Source organism: Bos indicus x Bos taurus, chromosome 18 (assembly GCF_003369695.1).
Source record: "Bos indicus x Bos taurus breed Angus x Brahman F1 hybrid chromosome 18, Bos_hybrid_MaternalHap_v2.0, whole genome shotgun sequence".
Classification (NCBI taxonomy): domain Eukaryota; kingdom Metazoa; phylum Chordata; class Mammalia; order Artiodactyla; family Bovidae; genus Bos; species Bos indicus x Bos taurus.
The window spans coordinates 56114484-56134703 of record NC_040093.1 but is presented as its reverse complement, the minus strand read 5'-3'; the positions used below and the strand labels follow the sequence as shown (position 1 = coordinate 56134703).

The window sequence follows — 20220 nt, the reverse complement described above, 5'->3', positions numbered from 1 at the left end:
CCAAGTCTTGACACGCTCAAGAGCAAATAGGTTGGGGCTCAGTGTCCAAAGCTTCACATGGACAATTTGCAGCTACAGATGAAATGAACTGTCGTTAGCTTTGATGGGCATCTGATGTAAGGGGAAGCAGCTATGAAGTTGGATGCCTTGCTGCAGATTCTATTCATGATTCACAGCCCAAGTCTAGTGTAGTCAAGAGGTATGTCTCGATGGATAATGAAAGAGTAAAGACTTAGACGAAGAAAATAATGAGAAAGGGACTATTTAGCAACACATTTTACCCTTTCCACCTACTGTGTGGTCTCCATCCTTTGGTGCAGATATAATTTGAAAAGCCCAGAGCGTATGATTGGTAGTAATGGAATAAATGCATAGTGTGTGAATAGGGCTCAGGAGCCTATAAAAGATTCAACTCCTGCTTCCCCTTAGGAGAGGTATCCAACCAGTATTAATATTTTAGAAATACTAGAAGGTAGAAGAGGAGCCATTATTCATCACTAGCACCTCCATGGTACTAAAATTAAATAATGGATTTTTTTTTTTAAGACAGAATTGCTAGAGTTGTGGAACTATAAAAAATATTTCTCTTTTGGGGATGTTGCATTTTTTGCTTTTATCTTTTCTTCTCCTCTTGAGAACATTTTGATTTACTTTTGTGATAAGCTTGTACCAACTAAGGAACTTGGAAGGCGGGACAAGCTAGGATAGGAGGGAGGTGGGTTAAGGCAGCTGACAAATGAGCCTGAGTAAATTTGTTTGGCTTCAAGTCAGAAAGCCCCAGGACTGTGCGGGCATTCATTTTCCATCTTGTAGCATGTGCATCTGCACATATGGGCTGGGGCCCTGGGCCCTGTAACAGGGAGAACCCGCTGTGCCACGCAGTGTGGGGGTCTGAGCCGGCTGGTCTGTTGAACAGGAGCCCCACAAAGAAGGCCCAGCCAGCCCCATCATGATCCAGCCCCGGCCTCGGAACAACCAGCCTCGCTCCTTGTGGAGGCATCTGGCTGAGCCATGGGGAACCCAGCAGCCAGGAGTTGGCGTCAGACCCACACCTGGAGTTCTGGTTTGCTAAGCTGGTCTCAGAAGTGTCCCCGTCCCACCCTGTCCCCACGCCAGCTGTGTAATCCAGTTGGACAGATGACTTCACCTTACTAAGTCTCTCTTTCCCCATCTATAAAATAGAAATAATAGTTAACTTCCTGGCAGAATGCACATAAAGCTCTAGTGTGGTACCTGGCATTTTAAGATCTCAAATGAAGGCAGCTATTACCTAGGAAACCAACTCAAAGGTTTTTAAAAATGCATGTAATTATTAAAATTAGTAATTTATAATTATTAAAAGTCATCCTGATACTGACATGGTGTTGTGGCTAGATGTGTTCAGAAGAGAATCGTTGGCATTGATTGAATGCCTGGTGTGTGCCAGCCACTGTACTCTACTCACCAGAACCTCAGGGGCGTGGGTCTCTTGTCCTCAGTTATCTAGGAGGGAAAAGATGGGTGAAAAGATTTGCTTAAAGTCAAAACCCAAGGACATGTTAGAGCCATCGAACCACAGAGGGGAAATGATACATACCATGCAGCACCTAGAGAAATGGAGGCATGGGGAGTGAAACAGAATCCTTGCCCACCCGATGGAGAGAGAGTGGCTGTTGTTGTTCAGTTGCTAAGTCACGTATGACTCTTTGCAACCCTATGGACTGCAGCAAACCAGGCTCCTCTGTCCTCCACTCTCTCCCACAGTTTGCTCAAATTCACGTCCATTGAGTTTGTGATGCTATCTAACCGTCTCATCCTCTATTGTCCCCTTCTCGTCCTGCCCTCAATCTTTCCCAGCATCAGGGTCTTTTCAAATGAGTTGGCTCTTCACATCAGGTGGCCAAAGTATTGGGGTATCAGCTTCAACATCAGTCCTTCCAATGAATATTCAGGGTTGATTGCCTTTATGATTGACTGATTTGATCTCCTTGTTGTCCAAGGGACTCTCAAGAGTCTTCTTCAGCACCACAATTCAAAAGCACTAATTCTTCAGTGCTCAACCTTCTTTGTGGTCCAACTCTCACATCCATACATGACTACTGGAAAAACCATAGTTTTGACTATATGGACCTTTGTCAGTAAAGTGATATCTCTGTTTTTTAATACACTGTCTAGAGAGTAGCTGCGCTCAGTTTAAACAGAGATCCCTGGACAGCACCTCATCTCTTGCCTACCTCACAGAGTGCTGATCCACACACGCTCAGAGCTGCTCTGGGTTCAAACTCAAGGAATCGCAGCAGCTATAAGTAAGAAAGCGCCTCAGAGTCTATCTGATATTGGTCACCCTCTACCTTATCCACCAGATGAGGTGTGAGCTTGAACGCACCAATGGCAGCCTTCTCCATCATCAGGCTGCCCATGCCATCAGCTTAAGCTCTTTAAACTCTGGACATGTTCCTTCTTTTGAGCTGAAATCTGTCTGTTCTGTATCTTGACTCTTTCAAAAACAACAGAATGAAGCCAATCTCTTTTTCTGCAGGTATTTAGATGATACCCCAAACTGTGCTTCCCACCCCCATCTTCCTACATTCTAGTCACTTAAGGGGCTCCACCTTGTTCATCTTCTAGAGAACAGACCACCTGGCTTCTCTCTCAAAAATGTACTTCCTCGCGGGTCCCTTCCTCACATGTATCCCTCAGATGGACACTCTACAGCATCATCTGCTTGGGGGTCATCACCCACAGGGAAGTTACTGGGGAGTTATGTTGACCCATGGCTGTTTAGAGGATTTGTTATCATGACTTGAGAGGAGCCTGAAGCCCACTCTCACAACCCCACCAAGATTTTTCCATTGCTTGTGATCTTCTACAATGCTTTGCCAGAGTCTTCAATGACTCAGCTTGTATGGTCCTCTCCTGTTGGACTTCCTTTGGAAAATCCATACTTTATGCAGTTTGAAGCTCCATAAGAAGAAAGATGTTTACCTAAGTTGATCTCATCACATCCATGGGCCTGTGTTTAGAGAGCACACTGCTCTATTTTTAAATTCGGATGTCTCATTTGGATGATTTAATTAGGAGATGACTTTATTTGGAGGATACCAGAGCACCCCTCAGAACCCAAGCCCAGGAGCAAAGACGGTCCTTGACCAGAAACTGATAAGCCATTTTGAAACCAGGGTAGCTGTGCAAGTTCACTGATTTATGATCTTTTAGAATTTTATTTTTTCTCTGACCATTTCTCTCTCATTCATCTTCCCTTTACATAACTTCTTAATTTATTAGTAAGTAATTAAGTGTCTATTATTCACCATGCACTGTTCACAACAACAAACAGAAACCCCAGATACCATGGAGCATATACTTTAATGGTAAAGAAATATAACAAACAGATAACTATGTCAGGTGATGATTCTGTGAAGAAAACCAAAATGGTCATAGAGGATGATGTTGGGAGGAGCCACTGTTTTTCTTTCTTTTTTAATAAGGTGGTCACGGAAGTCTTCTCTGAAGAGATGAATGTAATTAAAGAATTGAGAGACAATGATGGAATGAGTCATACAAGTTCCATTTGGTAGGGTCCTGGTGAATTACAGCCATTCACCAGCCACCACTGGGAAAGGGGACTGTGATAGTTCGATCTGCCAGTGTAATTTGGAGACCAAGGCTGAGGCATCAGATTAAGTCATGCTGAAGTGGGTTGTTCACCAGATGCAGGGTGGTAACACATACCATGCTTGAGCCTGAACTGGCTTCACATACACAAAATTATTCACTACTCTCTTTTTTAATTTCCCAAGTGGATTGTTTTCTTTGTCAAGGTCTGCACTTCTGGCCCAACTGGGTCTCCCTAAAACATAGACTCAGCTTTCAAGCTGACAAGACATTAAGGGTCCACAGCCCTCAGCCAACTGACTCCATCTCTTCCTGTCCCAACCCCAGGATCAAGAAAGAGATGTGTTTGTCCAGGCTCTGCTTTTGTACAGGAGCCTGTGGGTTAGAAGAGGCAAGCCCAGGGCTGAAATGGGTAATTTCAAGCCTGGCAATTTGGGGAAATGGCAGCAGAGGAGATGTGTACAGACACAGTGACACTTGAGGCTGAAGACAAAGGCAGGGAACAGGCTATAAACAGTCTTGAATGCATTTCTGGGGGAGCCTGAATTTTTCCTGAAAGTAATGCTGTGTGGGGGGATGGCCTTGAAAGATTTTAGTCAGGTGTGATCCTATTGTGGGCAAGAGTAGCTGCTTCAGAGAATGGGACACTTGAAAGCTCGGTTTGCACAGGTTCTTCTAACTGAAGCTCATGCAAAGCCGAATAGAATGTCAGGCTTTCAGTTGAAAATGATTGAAATTGTATATTTATGTTTGACACTGCTTGTGTTTCCAAGCATCAGATTTAACATTAAAATTTTCCCTGAATTATAAGAATAATAAGAATAAGCGTTGAAATCCTCAGTGAAAGGGCAGCCAACACATGTTTCCAGGGAGAAATTGTTCAATTTTTCCTGTTTATTACTTCCAAATGGGACTAGCTCCAGGTTCATAATGCTGATTTTGTTACATTGCTTTCTCTGAACTGTAGTTCAGATGAGTGCATAAATATTTGGTTTAATATTTCTTTGGGAACCATAAAAATCTAAGCTGATGGAAGGGAGAGGAGCAGAGCAGTGGCCAGGAAGGAAAGTTCGGCAAGTTAGTAAGAGATTACGAGTGTGTATTTCAAGAGTACCCAAGGGCATGATTAATGTATTATCCTTTTAGATGGCAGAATGCATGCAAACCCCCCAAATTGCACCATTACTATGACAAAACTCTGAGCATGTTCCTGCCAGGAATTTGATGTACAGAGGGAACAGGTGACCCCATGGGTAAGTATAAATCTGGGAATTGAGACTTAGAAGCCCTTAATCTTGGCTCTGCCTTTGACAGAGACCTGAGATGAGTATCTGTGCTCCTAGTCTTCAGGGGTGGGTATGTCAGCAGGAGTCCAGACCAGGAGCACCTTCGGCAGTGCCAGGTTCGGACGCTCCTGTGCCCGCGCACACCACCCAGCACTCTGACCAGTCGGCCATGTGTGGAGTCGGGGTTAAAGCCACAGACTCTAGATACTTGGGTTCAAATGCAAGGCCATTATCTCGCTGACTTTGGCGAGGTCTGTGTGATTCGGTTTCTTTCTCTGTAAAGTGGGGATTACCACCACTACCTACCCCACAGAGTTGTTGTAAGGATTAAATGATTAATGTGTGTAAGTTGCTTAGACTAGTGTGTGGTGGAGTGTTAGCGATCAATAAACAGTTGCCTGTCATAGTCACCATCATTACCACCATTTAATAATCATAAAATGAACAATGGCCTTACAGTCTTGAACATGTTTATGTACCTAAGCCTGTCATATCTCTCAGACCCTTATCCACCATAACCCTTGTAGAATAAGCATGGTTTCCCCCATTTGGCAGAGGAAGGGCAGGACGCTGAGAGACCACGCGACTCCCTGTATGTCCACATGGTTAGTGAGCTCCGAGCTGCAAACCCGATTGTCCTAAGCACTCTGTGCTTTAGTCAGGGTAAGTTAGGCTATGAAGTGGTAATACGCCTTGCGCAGCCGTTAGCACTGCTGTTGCTGCATGCACCATTACCTCTCAGCCCATTACCAGCCAATGTTTACCTCAAGAGGATTAATGGTCGCTCAGCCATTGGTCGGTGCTGCAATAGGCTCCTCCCCCAAGCCAGCAATTGTCAGTGAGCGACCGTTAGTGGAACATTCAGTCAAAGGTTATCAGAGTGGTGGTCCTCAGGCAAAGAGTGAGGTGAGAGGCGGATCCCAGCCTCGCGCAGCGGGTGAGTTGGGGGCCCAGGGAACAGACCGGGGGCTGTGTCCTGCAGGAGTTCAGAGCCCTCACCAAGGCTGCCCAATGACCGGGTCCAAGCCTTGAGGTGGCGATGACCCTCTCCCCCATTCCCGCCTCAGTGACCTAATGGCAGCGGCCATCTCTGGGACCAGCCCCCACTGGGTGGTGTGAGGAGCCTGAGGCCAATTGCGTCCTGGGCACCTGGCTCCTCAGCAATGGTGGCTCGGCAGGTCTGGGGACCTGGCCCTGAGGGAGCTGCCAGCTGAGATCTGCCTCTTCAGCCAGGCCTGGGCGCTGGCAGGAAGACCCAGACTGGGTGCTGGGCCTATGATTTGGGGCAGGGTAACCAGTGCCTTCAGGGACCCCCTCTTCTCAGCCAGGCCTAGACCTTGGAGGGTGAAAGTTGTGCTGAGGGACCTGGCCTGTACTTATCAGCACAGAGAATACCATTTGTTTTGGTGGGAGTTTAGAGGACTGTTGTTACCTGACCATGATTCTCATTGTTGTATGGCAGAAACCAACACAACATTGTAAAGCAATTTTCCACTAACTAAAAAATAAATTTAAAAAAGAAAAAACAAAAGATCTGACACCAACATGTTTGCAACAAATAACCATGCCCCACCCTCACCTTTGCTATAAAAGGGCTTTGCTGACAGTTTTCAGGCAGTTTGGGGTTTTTAAGGTATGAGCCACCTGTTTCCCTGCAGAGTCCTGCAGTAAACATTTCTCTGTTCCAGACTCTGACGTTTTGGTATTGTTTGGCCTCTACTGTGAATTGGGCACATGCACTGGTGTTTTGGTAACTTTCACTGTCACTTCATTGGCTAAAGCAAGTCCTGTGGCCCCAATCGCCTTTAGTTGACTGCAAAAGTATAGTCCTACTATGTGCCCAGAAGAGGAGCAGATTATTTAGGAAGAGCCTTGGTGACTACTCCCCACTACTATAAATCTGATTCGTAAATAAAGAGACAGCAGGTATAGAAAATCTAGATTTCTCACCAGAGGTTCCAGGACCATCTTGATTTTGGAGGAAAGGCAGTGTGGGACATCTTGATTTTTGGTAGAACCACAGGAGGCAAAGTCAAGGGGCCCAATGAGCAGGGGGTGAAACTCATAGTCTGCACTAAGAAACCAGAAATTCAGAAAGGGACATATAAGGATCCCAGTTATTCTCTTGGACAATAAAGAGACGTGGAAGTGTGATACTGATGGGTAGTGAATGGACTTTGGGCCCAGACAAGGCACAGTGACCCAGTGACCCAAAGATGACTTCTGCTTTCTCTGATCTGCTGTGGCTTCTTTTAGCAAATCTCCCATATTGCATAATGTGGGCTTCATAGATTATTGAACTATGACCCTTAAACACTCTGGAACTCATGAATGGTCAATAAATATTGTGAATAGAAGGAAAGAAGGTAGGGAGGTAATAAAGGAAATTGTAATCAATAAGGAAGCATCTTATTAAAAGTCATGGAAATACTCCAATAAAAATTAATTAAAAAAAAAATCACGGCAGAGAAACAGACCATCAAGGTGAGTGAGTGGTGCTATCAGTTTGGAATATATTAACAAATATAAACCGAGTTCCCTCAGTGAGAGCAGCATTGTGCCAATTATGCATGTAAATATGTATATTTAAATATACATATAATATTGGTCCTCTTGTGGCTGAATTATTTCACTTAACATAATGTCTTCAAGTTTTATCCACATGGTAGCATGTGTTAGAATTCTCCTCATTTTTAAGTTTGAGTAATGATATTCCATTTTATGGATGTTCCACATTTTATTCATCCATTTGTCCATTGGTGGACACGTGGTTTCCTTCCACTTTTTGGCTACCATGAATAATGCTGCAGAATAGTCATTCCTTCTATGCATCAGCGGATCGTTTAGCAAAGATGACATTGTACTTGGCTGTGAAAAAATTTTTTAAAATCTTCAAGAGTAGAAGTTTCATAAACCACATTATTCTCTGGTAAGGTGGAAGTAAAAAATTAAAATGTGGGAAATACTTGTAAATTAAGAAATATTCTCCTTAAAATTTTTTCTATGGACTATAGACAGTAACCAAAAGATTGTAACTATCAGAAAATAAAGCTCACCTACCCCCTTCTCCAGTTAACACTGAATTCTGTGGAACTCAGTGGATTAAGCTGAGTTCAGGCCTAATCTTAAATCCTTTCTTAAAAAGGAAGGGTATCAAAGCTGCTGCAGTGACAGTGCTGATAAATGGTCAGGGTAGTGGGTTCAGATTTCCCCTCGTGCTGTGTTACTGGGGTCTGTTTTTCCTTCCTGAGTGTTCCATCCTGCCCATACCTTTAACCCCCTCCGTGGGAGGGCACAAGCCATTTGAATTTGGTGGTGAGCACAGCCTGCTGGTACAAGAGCCCCTGGTCTGTGCTGCGGGTCTCTGCTTGCCTGCTGGTACAAGAACCTCTGGTCTGTGCTGCGGGTCTCTGCTTCTCATCCTACCTCGGTGGATTGCCAGAGCGTGGGTTCTGTGATTCTCCACCAGGGATTTTGGAACTATTGGCTTTGGGTTTGCCTTAGTTCCCCTTGTTGATTTATGACCTAATGGTTGAAACTCATTGAGCAGTGTGAGAGTGAGAGAAGGGCATGGATCTAACAGCTGCCTGGATTGCTGAATGGCTAAGTATCTTCAAGTTCAAAGGCATGTCAAGGACTAAACCACAGTAGAGAATTAATTGCTGCTTACAAATCACCTTAGAGAACCAACCTACTGGACAAAACAAATGTCTTCTAATAACTATAGGTAAAGGCCATACATGAGGTTTTTTCCTACTTAATATGGAGCAGAAAACATCTTCTAAATTAGTATATATCCCAAGCTCCAGTGATTAGTCTTACATGTTTAAAAAAAGTTGTTTTGTTTTTGGGTTAATTTTTTACTGTATAGCAAGTAATATAGGTTCATCTTATGAAGTCAAAAGTATCCTAAAGTGAAGGAAAAAAAAAATTACCCTATTAACTCTATCTCCCAAAGACCTATACTGTTCACATGTGATTCATTTCCCTTTGAAAATTTGTGGGTGAGGGGTCTGATTATTTTCTAGTTTTTTATCCTTTTGACCATATTGCTTATATATGTAGAGTATTCTATCCTTTGAAAATAAGTATCTCCTGATTTTCTACATACGTAGGATTAGAGCATCCATTTAGCTGGCTGTGACAGTGAAGAAGCGCTGGGGTATCTGTGTTGGAGCCACTTCACACCATGAGCAGTGTTTGCTCAGAGGGTCTTCACACAAGGTTGGCCCTTTGCAGGTTATTAGGATGGGGAAGTGTCCTCGGTCCCTTAATGATTCCTGGGCGTTACCACTGCCTGAGGGCTTGGAAAAAGAGAAATGAGAAGATACTGATATTACATAGACAAAGTGACCACATTTTCACACATACAAAAAAGTTAGTACAATAGATTTTAATTTATGAGTTTATGAAGCATTTTATGATCATATAAAACATGCAAACAAAGTTGTAATTTTTTTCAAAGCTTTAGTCAAGTGTCTTCTATGTTCCAAACCCAGGAAATATTAAAAGAATAAGAAATAAATAGCCCAAGGGACAATTACCACCCCCAACCCAGGGGCCATCTACTCTCTGTGCCTTAACGGACCCCAGTGGCGAGCAGGGCTGGGACCAGAAGATGAGGCTGCCTCCTTGGAGTGGGGCAGAGGGTCAGGAGAAGCTCCACTGAGCGGGCTGAGTCCAGGAAGACCAGGAGGGACTCCAGCAGACAGGGTGAAAGATAGGAGTCCGACCAACCCAGGTCCAGAGAAAGTGGGCAAAATTCAGAAAGCTTGTGGCTCACAGTTGGTGGTGGCAAGAGAGAGAACTGAAGAAGCAGGTGGAGGCCCATCAAGGAGGGCCCTGGGCTAATTAACCTGGGAGCAATGGGGAACCAGCGAAAGTCTTAATCTGGAAACGGCTTTGGCCATATTTGTGTTTGCATTTTGCAATGACCATTCTGGTTGCAATTAGGACAGGAAGGGAAAAGAGAAAATCAGAAACATAGAGGCCTGTTAGGAGACTACCATAATATTCATTTACTTAAAGCAAATATTTAGTGAAAGCTTACTGTGTACCATGCACCATTCTTGGCCCTAACAAAACAGTCAAAAACCTTAGTGAGGATCTGAGTTAAATTACAGGTACTGGAGACGGGCAGGGGGGCAGGGCTAGAAGGTCTTAAAAAGAATATATAGAACTTGGTGACTATGGCATTTTGATATGTTTTCCATAGTGGGGGGAACTGATGTCAGCATAATTAAGGAAATGTCTGAACCTGTAGGGGGGCAAACACACTGACTAAAAGTAATAGGGTTCCAGGTTAGATTTTGGGGTCAGAAAAATGACAGAAGGAGAAAAATTGGTGTGGTGAAATCTGAATACATCAAATCTGGAGGTTGGTTAGTTAAGAGTCGCATGTCAATGTTAATTTCAGTTGTGACCAAGTTCCATGGTTATGAAAGATGTGAATATTAGGAGAAATTGATGAAAAGTATGTGGGAGCTCTATGGTATCTAGGCAGTGTTTCTATAAATGGAAAGTTATTCTTCCCCCCAAAGTCTGTGTCTGTCTATCTATGAAGTACAAAATATATTTATATCATACAAATGTAATAATACATATAAAGTATTGCATATTTTGTATAACCTCCAACCACACTGAATATAAAAATTATAAAATACTATACAAAATGGTACTGTTCATGGGGTTCTCAACATTCAGAAAACTAAGATCATGGCATTCGGTCCCATCACTTCATGGCAAATAGATGGGGAAACAGTGAAAACAGTCACAGACTTTATTTTTCTGGGCTCCAAAATCACTGCAGATGGTGACTGCAGCCATGAAATTAAAAGACACTTCCTCTTTGGAAGAAAAGTTATGACCAACCTAGATAGCATATTGAAAAGCAGAGACATTACTTGGCCAACAAAGGTCCATCTAGTCAAGGCTATTATTTTTCCCGTGGTCATGTATGGATATGAGAGTTGGACTATAAAGAAAGCTAAGCGCCAAAGAATTGATGCTTTTGAACTGTGGTGTTGGAGAAGACTCTTGAGAGTCCGTTGGACAGCTAGGAGATCCAACCAGTCCATCCTAAAGGAAATCAGTCCTGAATATTCATTGGGAGGACTGATGCTGAAGTGAAACTCCAATACTTTGGCCACCTGATGGGAAGAACTGACTCATTGGAAAAGACCCTGATGCCGGGAAAGACTAAAGGTGGGAGGAGAAGGGAATGACAGAGGGTGAGATGCCTGGATGGCATCACTGACTCAATGGATGTGAATTTGAATAAACTCCGGGAGTTGGTGATGGACAGGGAGGCCTGGCGGGCTGCAGTCCATGGGGTCGCAAAGGGATGCAACTGAGCGACTGAACTGATACAAAATGATCCTCTCAATGTAAAAATATTCAAAATTGCTATATAGTCTATGAGTACATAAATGTGTATATACATTCACAGAGTATCTTTAAAACACATATGACTTGGTATCATTGGCCCCTTGCAGCAGAGAATGGATGTAGGAATGGGATTCCTAGGGGGCTCTGGCTTTGTAATGTGCCACGCTCTGTAGGAAGTAGGCAATGAGGATGCCCTTTGAAACTCAGAGCAAACAGCACTGGCTGCTCCAAGGCCCTGCATTTCCTGCCCCTCGCAGGGTGCAGAGGACTCTGGTCCCGCCTGAGCCATGCCCCCTACTCCCAGTACAGCTGGCATGCCAGCAACCCCTGCTGCTGCCAGGGAAGTGGCTTTGCCCAGGTATGCAGCAGGACCTGTGTGCTATTTACACACGCTTCTCAGAGAGTTGGCACCCAGGGTCCAAGTTCTTTCTCATCACTAGCTATTTTTTTCATTCCAACTCAGAGAATAAGGGGAAAAAAGAAATCCCACTGTGAAAAGAAGTGTTGAATTACAGAGAATAATAGGAAATACCAGCTAACTGCGAAGCCCTCCTATGTGGTATAATGGGTGTTAACAGCTGCTACAGGAGCAGAGACTCATGGCAGGATTTGTTCTGGGCAGGAATGCACTGGATTTCTTACATTCCATCACTTTAAACACCAGGAAAAGGACCACAGCCTTGGGGACCACAGCCCTGCAGTAGCACTTGGACAAATCTTAGGAGTTTACCTAGTATAATAAAGGTCGTCTGGAAACCCACCTGACTTGCTTTGTTGTGTGGCTGAGGCCTCCTTTGTGGCCACTGCATATCTCCTATCTCTCTAGCTTAGGCTGGAGTGGGCCAGGGTCTCTCTGAAGCCCCAGCTGGGGACTAAGAAGCCGGAGAGCTGGTGGGTGGTTCCTAAATCTAAATTGAGCCCAGACTCCCATCTTTTCCCTGGAGAATGACACCCACTTCCATGCTTTATTCTCCATGGTTTCTCCAAGCCTTGGAGTGCCTTTGAAACTCATGGAAGTGTGGAACTTAGAGAAATGCCAACTTTGCTCTACTGGCATTCTAGAAAACAGGTTTTTAAGAGTTCCTAATAGTATTTTGTGTTTAAAATAAGTCTGGAAGGGAGATAGCAAAGAGATCCAGCGTTTTTTTCCAACAGAAGTCTTTGGAGAGGACCAGTTCATGTATAGGGTAGCAAAAGGAAGAGGTTTTAATCCATATTTGGGCCAAAGTGGTAAGAGGGGGAAGGGAACGACGGCAAATATGTAAGAGATAAAGAAACGGAATTGGCCCATTCCCACGGTAAATCTTCCTCCAGAACACTTCTCTCCTGCAACCAGAGACTTGTGTGAGTTTTGTGTTTGAAAAGGAAATGTGCTCCCTTAGAAAGGGATTTTTTTAGTATTGTAGCTAAGTGGTGTTTATGCCTGGAGGTGTCAGTCTTACCTATTAACAGCAGCATCATTTCTTGTCGTTGTTCAGTCCCTTAGTCGTCTCCAACTCTTTGTAACCCCGTGGACTGTAGCCTGTCAGGCTCCTCCATCAACAGGATTTTCCAGGCAAGGATACTGGAGTGGGTTGCCGTCTCCTACTCCAGAGGATCTCCCCAGATCAGGGATCGAACCCATGTCTCATCTTAATACTCTCATTATTAACTCTGGTTTATTGAGCCCCTTCTATGTGCCAGGGGTGTATTTTGCACATGCTATCTCATCCAACCCTGGGAAATAAGTGGCATTATCCTCATTTTACAGATAAGGAAATCAAGAGCCAAAGAGGCAAAGGATGACGTTCAAGGCCACAGGCTGATCATTGGCCGAGCCAGGATGGGGACATATGTTTGTCTAATCACTGAGCTCCTCATTAAACAGATATTGGCCTTGGTTCCACTGTATGCCAGGAACTTTGCCAGGCACTGGGATCCAGTGGTGAACCCGATATGCTGAGGCTGTTGACCTCGTGGAGCTTCCAAGCAGTGGGGATAATGTCATTTGGATTAAATCTAGTCAAGCAGTGACAGTGAAAATTCTTTTCATCAGAAGATATCGCATACCTTATTTTTAGTCTTGCTTTGGATGATATTTTCTGTTAATTTAAAAAATGCAAACAGAGGTAATTGATGTTTAATCAGAACACTCAGTGTATTTTAATAAAGAATATCTTAAATCAGAGGGAAAAAAAAAGAAAAACCTGTACTGCCATATGGACTGTGCTCCTACTCCACCAGTCCTGGCAGAGGAGCCTTAGCACAAGGCTCATGCTGCCTTAGGCTCCACTGCCACCTGGTGGCAGCCATCAGAATTGCAGGCATGGTGGTCCCGGAAACGCACCCCCCGCCCCCACCACCACAGCTCTTCCTCATTCCACTAGAAGGCACGTTTCTGGTTCAGCCACCCAAACCCTCCAAGCTCAGTTGACCACAGCCCAATAGGTACCTGTTTAGTTGTAAATTGATGACAGCCAGATCAGTATTAGCTTTCTTTTATCTGTATGTTCTGAATGTCTATTACGTTTGTGGCCTTTAAAATGTTATAAAGTCTACAAATAATAAATGCTGGAGAGGGTGTGGAGAAAAGGGAACCCTCTTACACTGTTGGTGGGAATGCAAACTAGTACAGCCACTATGGAGAACAGTGTGGAGATTCCTTAAAAAACTGGAAATAGAACTGCCTTATGATCCAGCAACCCCACTGCTGGGCATACACACTGAGGAAACCAGAAGGGAAAGAGACACGTGTACCCCAATGTTCATCGCAGCACTGTTTATAATAGCCAAGACATGGAAGCAACCTAGATGTCCATCAGCAGATGAATGGATAAGAAAGCTGTGGTACATATACACAATGGAGTATTACTCAGCCATTAAAAAGAATACATTTGAATCAGTTCTAATGAGGTGGATGAAACTGGAGCCTATTATACAGAGTGAAGTAAGCCAGAAGGAAAAACATAAATACAGTATTCTAACGCATATATATGGAATTTAGAAAGATGGTAACAATAACCCTGTGTATGAGACAGCAAAAGAGACACTGATGTATAGAACAGTCTTATGGACTCTGTGGGAGAGGGAGAGGGTGGGAAGATTTGGGAGAATGACATTGTAACATGTAAAATATCATGTAAGAAACGAGTTGCCAGTCCAGGTTCGATGCACGATACTGGATGCTTGGGGCTGGTGCACTGGGACGACCCAGAGGGATGGTATGGGGAGGGAGGAGGGAGGAGGGTTCAGGATGGGGAACACATGTATACCTGTGGTGGATTCATTTTGATGTTTGGCAAAACTAATACAATTATGTAAAGTTTAAAAATAAAATAAAATTAAAACAAACAAAAAAAAAATGTTATAATCAAATTTGTTTGCAGATATCGATGGAAAATGGATATTACATATACATGAATACTTGGTAGAACTTTAGAACTAACCTATGCAAATAATGGTTTTCTCTTTAGTTGGATACTTTCAGATGACATCAAAACAAAGCAACATAGTTTGGCTCCTAATATACCTCTCAACCTCACCTCTTCTCAAGCCATTCTGAATTTTCTAAGCTCTCTCACCTGCCTGTTGCCTGTCTATGTTGCTCTGTCTGCCTGGAATTGCCTTCCTATATCTTTACCTTTTCAATTTATTCTTTAAATGTCTAATCAAGGCTGACTACCAATAGGGAATTCCCTTGAAGTAAATCCAGACACAGCGATGTTGCAGAGCTGTGCCTCTAGAGACATGGAAGATGGTTTCTGAATACCCTCCTTGTTTCTTTAATAACTGTGACTGTGGCAAACTTGCTTAATCTCTCTGAGTCTCATTGATTTCATTCATTAAGTATGAATAATAATGTTCCCTGCCCCCAGCATTGTTGTCAGAGCTTTTTTAAAAATGCTTGTAAAATGCCTTCTCAGCACCCTGCCTGGTATTGAATACGTGGTAGAAGCAAGGGTGTAGGCGGTGCTGCTGGTGACTGGACCCATGTAAACACCTAGAATCCTGATTGATGCCTGCCTAGTATAGCACTGTCCAGTGTTCTCCATTGCTTATTTGGTCTTACTTGTAGGAAAAAGTCTGCTTCCTAGGAATTAAAGATAATATAAATGTCCAACCTTGAAGTTCATGAAGTTACTTGCCTCCCAGATCCATCACTAAATGTCACCCCAGGGCTGGTATGCTCTCCCGGCTGAAAACTGCAGATTTTCATGTTAGGATGAAAGGTGTTAAGCCGATGAGCCTAGTTTTGGTGATGCTGCTGTAGTCAAGTTCATCCAGCGCCTCTGCATTGGCCCCTGTGACTGGTGGACTGGTCACTGCGGTGTGTGAGCACTGTGCTTTCTCCGTGTTTTCCAGCCAGAATCGTAAATGTCGCTCTGTTTCTCTGACCAGGTAGTCGATAGTGACAGACCGGAAGGGTCCAAGTTCCGGCTCACTGGAAAGGGAGTGGATCAAGAGCCTAAAGGAATTTTCAGAATCAATGAGAACACGGGTAGTGTCTCTGTGACACGGAACTTGGACAGAGAAACCATCGCTACCTATCAAGTGAGTACCCCTGGTGCCCACCCCCCACACGGAGACGTGTCTTTCACAGACTGCTTTCCTCCCACTGAGCTCATTATTTCTGTGCTTCATCAACCCGGGGCTGCACGGCTTTAAGTGTGTCTCTGTGGGAGCCGAGTGGCATTGAACCCTGACAAGCAGCAATGAGGGCCCCTGTCTCATCAGCAGAGCCCTCCGGGTTTGCGTAAAACTTTGGGCATGAAAAACCAAGAAGAGGCCCCTGGGGGATCTCAGAGGAGGTCAGAAACTCTACGTTAATGTTGGTTTTCCAGAAACCAGCTTGATAATGAAGCGCTGTAAAAAGAATAAACCCTTGGACCTGCTCATTCTACTTAGAGAAATCCATCCTAAGGAAATAGGGAGGAATTCAGTCAGCTTTTTGTACAATGATGTTATAGCAGGACAAAATCCTTAAAATGGAAACAGTTGCTAAATATTCAGCAATATATAATGGTTAAACTATGGCACAATTTTGCAAGGAAGCTTTCTACAACCGTTTAAAATATTTTTGAAGAAGTTCTAGTTACATGGGAGATTTTCAAGATACTGAATGAAACAGACACACCAGCACATATGGTGTCCTCATTACAGACGGAGTGTTTACACGTATCGTGATGGGTACATGTTTGTGAAGAAGCATGATAGAGGAAAACCAAAGTCTTAGTGGCTGTATTTGGTGTTACTGATATTTTCTGTTTTTTTCTTTCTGATTTTTCTACAATGCACTTGCTTTGCTTTTATATGGAAAAACAAAAGCCTATTTGTAAAAGATAGTTTCAGAAGTTGACACCCATTCAAGATTCAGAGAGCAAAGTAGCTGCATGAAGATATTGAGTGAGCATCAAATCTTACGTAGGCTATGGGTCCCTCCTATCCCCTCTCTGCCACACCCCCAAGAATCCCATTCTCACAGCTGTGTTAAGGACCAAGCCTCTGGGGGTAGTAGCTCCATTTTTTGAGGAATGAGACAGAATTCCAAGCCATTTTCAGGGAAGGCTCCAGCAGGATGCAGTGCACTGAGCTGGAAGCAGGTACTTGGGAGCAAGGCCCAGCCACCAGTGTCTGCTTTCCAGGCCGTTGCCCATCACACGTGCGTCTCCCTGCATTAGATTCGGGGAAGGTGGAGGGGCCAGTTTCTAGGCCTGGACTTGGCATTCATCTTCATCAAAACACCATGTAAGAGCATCCCAATTCCACCTCAACAACATGACCTCCTCTTCCCTCCTTTCCTAAGGACAGAGGGTGGAGGGACATTACACTGGACAGTCAAGTGCTCTGGCTGGGGAATTGACCCCCTGGGTGTAGCCTCCTCTGTTACAGCAAGATACTGACCTTGGGAAGACCATGTAGGTGTCAGTACTCAGGTTCTTGTCCATAAAATGCAGATAGCACTTGCCTACCTACCAACAGGAGTGCTGTGGTTTTCCAGTGAGGATCGCACTTGAGGCATCGAAATGCTGGACAAATATAGGGCAGTTGGGGGCGGGGGGGAGGCCCATCCAGCCTCATGCTGAGCAGTGTGGTCCAGGGTCCCCAGTCCTGGGAGGACCTCCCTCTCAGAAGTATCACCAAAAGGCAGATGCTATGAGCATCTGCAGGGCGTACCATCTGTCAGAGGACACCAAAGGGTGACTGGTGCATCTTCAGTGTACACCCTTGGGGAATCTGGTTGTTGTAGAAATTGAATGTTGGCACCCTCTGAAATTCCCAGGTCCAGCCAGACTTGCCGGTGACCACAGGTGACCTGGCAGCTGTCAGTGTCCAGCCGCTGCAGGACAAGCCAGTGGCAGACTGTTGGTAAATCCCCTCTTCTTCCCCCTGCCTATCGTGGGAATATCTATTACTTTTCAGACACAAAGAACTCAAGACATGATACATTTCATAGTTTCATAGCACAGTGATACAGAGCTCTGGGGTCAGCAAATTGCCATTCAGGTCTCAGCACTGCTGTTGACTGTGCTGCTTTTATCTTGGGTGACCCATTCACCCTCTCTGAGGATCTTGTGATTCTCTTCCACAAAGTGGGGATAGTACCAGGATGTCTAAGGATTGTATGAAATGGAAGACAATTATCTTTACAAATTCTTAGCACGATGCCCAGCACCTAGCAAGCACTCAGTAAATTAAAGCTGCTCTTACTCATTTTCTTCCTATAAGATGATTTAATTTTTCTGTTAAGTTCCACAAGTTTTTAACATCAGTTTCCTGCCTTCAACTGTGAGAAGGTTGACATAGACAACAGACTTGTGGGTTTTCCCTTCTATCCTCACAGGAATCAAACATCATAGCATTTTCTGCCCCTCTTTTAAGTATTAAAGAGAGATTCCTGGAGGAAGCTGAGCTCTAGAATTTCCTAGGAGATGGAAGGGGTACAAGACAAAGAATAAAGGGGCAGAAGTCTTCTTGGGAGAGTTCTGTAGCCTGGAAATAGGACCAGCATGAATCAGAGAAACTGGAAAAAGCTGGTTGCCAGGAGTAAGAATTGGTAAATGAGAGGCTGAACGATCCCCTTTTAAAGTGACCCCTTAGGAGCTAGTAAGAGCTGAGTGAGAGTGTAGGTGCATGCTTGGCTGACTGATCCTGGCTGTTGTTTCTGGGATCCAAAATTGGTTTCAAAAAAGTCAACATTCCACATTCCTAGAGAGATTTCTGGGTTTCCATAAACAAGGGCCCACCTCAGTGTGAGTATTCTCCTTAGATGGCAGTGACCTTGATCACCAGGGACAGTGAGGGAAAGATACCTTAGGGCAGTCACCACGGGAAAAACTCGAACACCAACATTCAAGGACTAATCGGGAGTGATGAGAAGGTGGCCTTTGGTCAGTCAGGTGGCTTGGTTTTGATGTTGTCAAGGGTCCCAGTCAGAGACTTCTTTAAGGAGAATTTTTGATTCATGAGGCGTCTCTTTCCTCTGGCTTCCACAAGCTGAGCGCAGGGCTGTCGGGTATGGCTGTGCAGGGTCTCACTGCACAAGGGGGAGGGGGATGGCTGAAGGATGAGAAAGGCCTGACTCAGCCCCCTGCTTATTCTCCAAAAGCCACACTGAGTTCAGAGCTGCATCCACAGGGAGACGACAGCCCTTTTCTAATGCTCATAGGGTATCCAGAGGAGGGTTGAATGAAAATCCCACCTTTCTTTTTTTTTTCAATTAGCTCATTTTTAGTTCTATCTAAATGATGAAAGTGAAGTCGCTCAGTCATGTTTGGTTCTGTGTGACCCCATGGACTGTAGCCCACCAGGCTCCTCCATCCATGGGATTTCCCAGGCAAGAATACTGGAATGGATTGCCATTTCCTTCTCCAGGGGATCTTCCCAACCCAGGGATCAAACCCAGGTCTCCTGCATTGCAGACAGACGCTTTACCATCTGAGCCACCAGGGAATCCTTTATCTAAATGATAATATCTAAATATTTAGATAATATCTAAATGATAATCTAAATAATCAGTGGCTCTGGAATCAGAAAAGTGTTCAAGCCTCAGCATCGCTACTTAGTGAGCTGTGTGCTCTTGAGCAACCCACTTACCTTCTCTGATCTTGTGATTCTCATCCATAAAATGGGGATAGTTACTAGCACTTTCAATGATTATAAAAGATAAAGTTACTAGTTTTTGTTAACTAATAATTGCAAACAGCTAGTAAAATAAAGTCTGGTCTGTGGCACAGAAATTCTCATATTTTTCCTTAAAGTGAGGTCAGGTAGCCTATAACAGTTAAAAACATAGTTTTGCATGTAGCCATGTTGGCTGAATTAAAGCACAGTTTTTACAACTAGCTATGGGAGCTTGAGCAGACAATCTGCCTCAATTTTCTCATCTGTGAAATGGGAACAATAATAATAATGATCTCATAGGATGAAGGGGCTGAAGGAGTTAATGCATGTCAAGCATTTGAAGGAGTACCAGGAACATAGTAAGCATGGTCTCAGCATATGTGAGAATTAGTCATGGGGAAAGCACAGGAGGTGAATGAAAGCTCCATGGTCTCTGGAGTTGTGAGTTGTGGCCCAGACTTCTCATCTCAACTGTGAACTTCTCTTAGATAATCTTGACTTTATTTGTAATTTCATAATGTACTCCACGGCATGTGATCTAATTCATTGAGTCATTCATTCTACATGTATTTCACTGAAGACCAGCAGGGGAGGAATGGAATGGGAAACCAGACACACCAGGTTCCCTGCCCTCACGTGGCTCTCACTTTAATGCCTAGGCTTTGTTTGTGTATAGGTGATACTTCAGGGAGCTGTGCCACGTTCATTGTGTGGCTTGGTTTACTCCTGTGCAGGACCGTGTGTGCTAGTGGCGAACAGTGGTCTGGGCTTGAGCCTCCCTTCACCAGTCTCGCAATGGCCCAGTTTCTAATGCCCGGTTCCCCCCAGTGCCATTCGCTCTTCAATCCAGACT

At 44.2% G+C, this 20220-nt stretch overlaps 1 protein-coding gene across 1 annotated transcript in view; it reads left to right on the top strand.

Moving 5' to 3' along the window:
• CDH13 (cadherin 13) overlaps positions 1 to 20220 on the top strand; it is a 1016229-nt gene that overhangs the window by 529154 nt on the left and 466855 nt on the right. The window contains exon 5 of the mRNA XM_027513936.1: positions 15645 to 15797. Within this exon, the coding sequence (XP_027369737.1) occupies positions 15645 to 15797 (153 nt within the window). The remainder of the gene's footprint in view (positions 1 to 15644; positions 15798 to 20220) is intronic.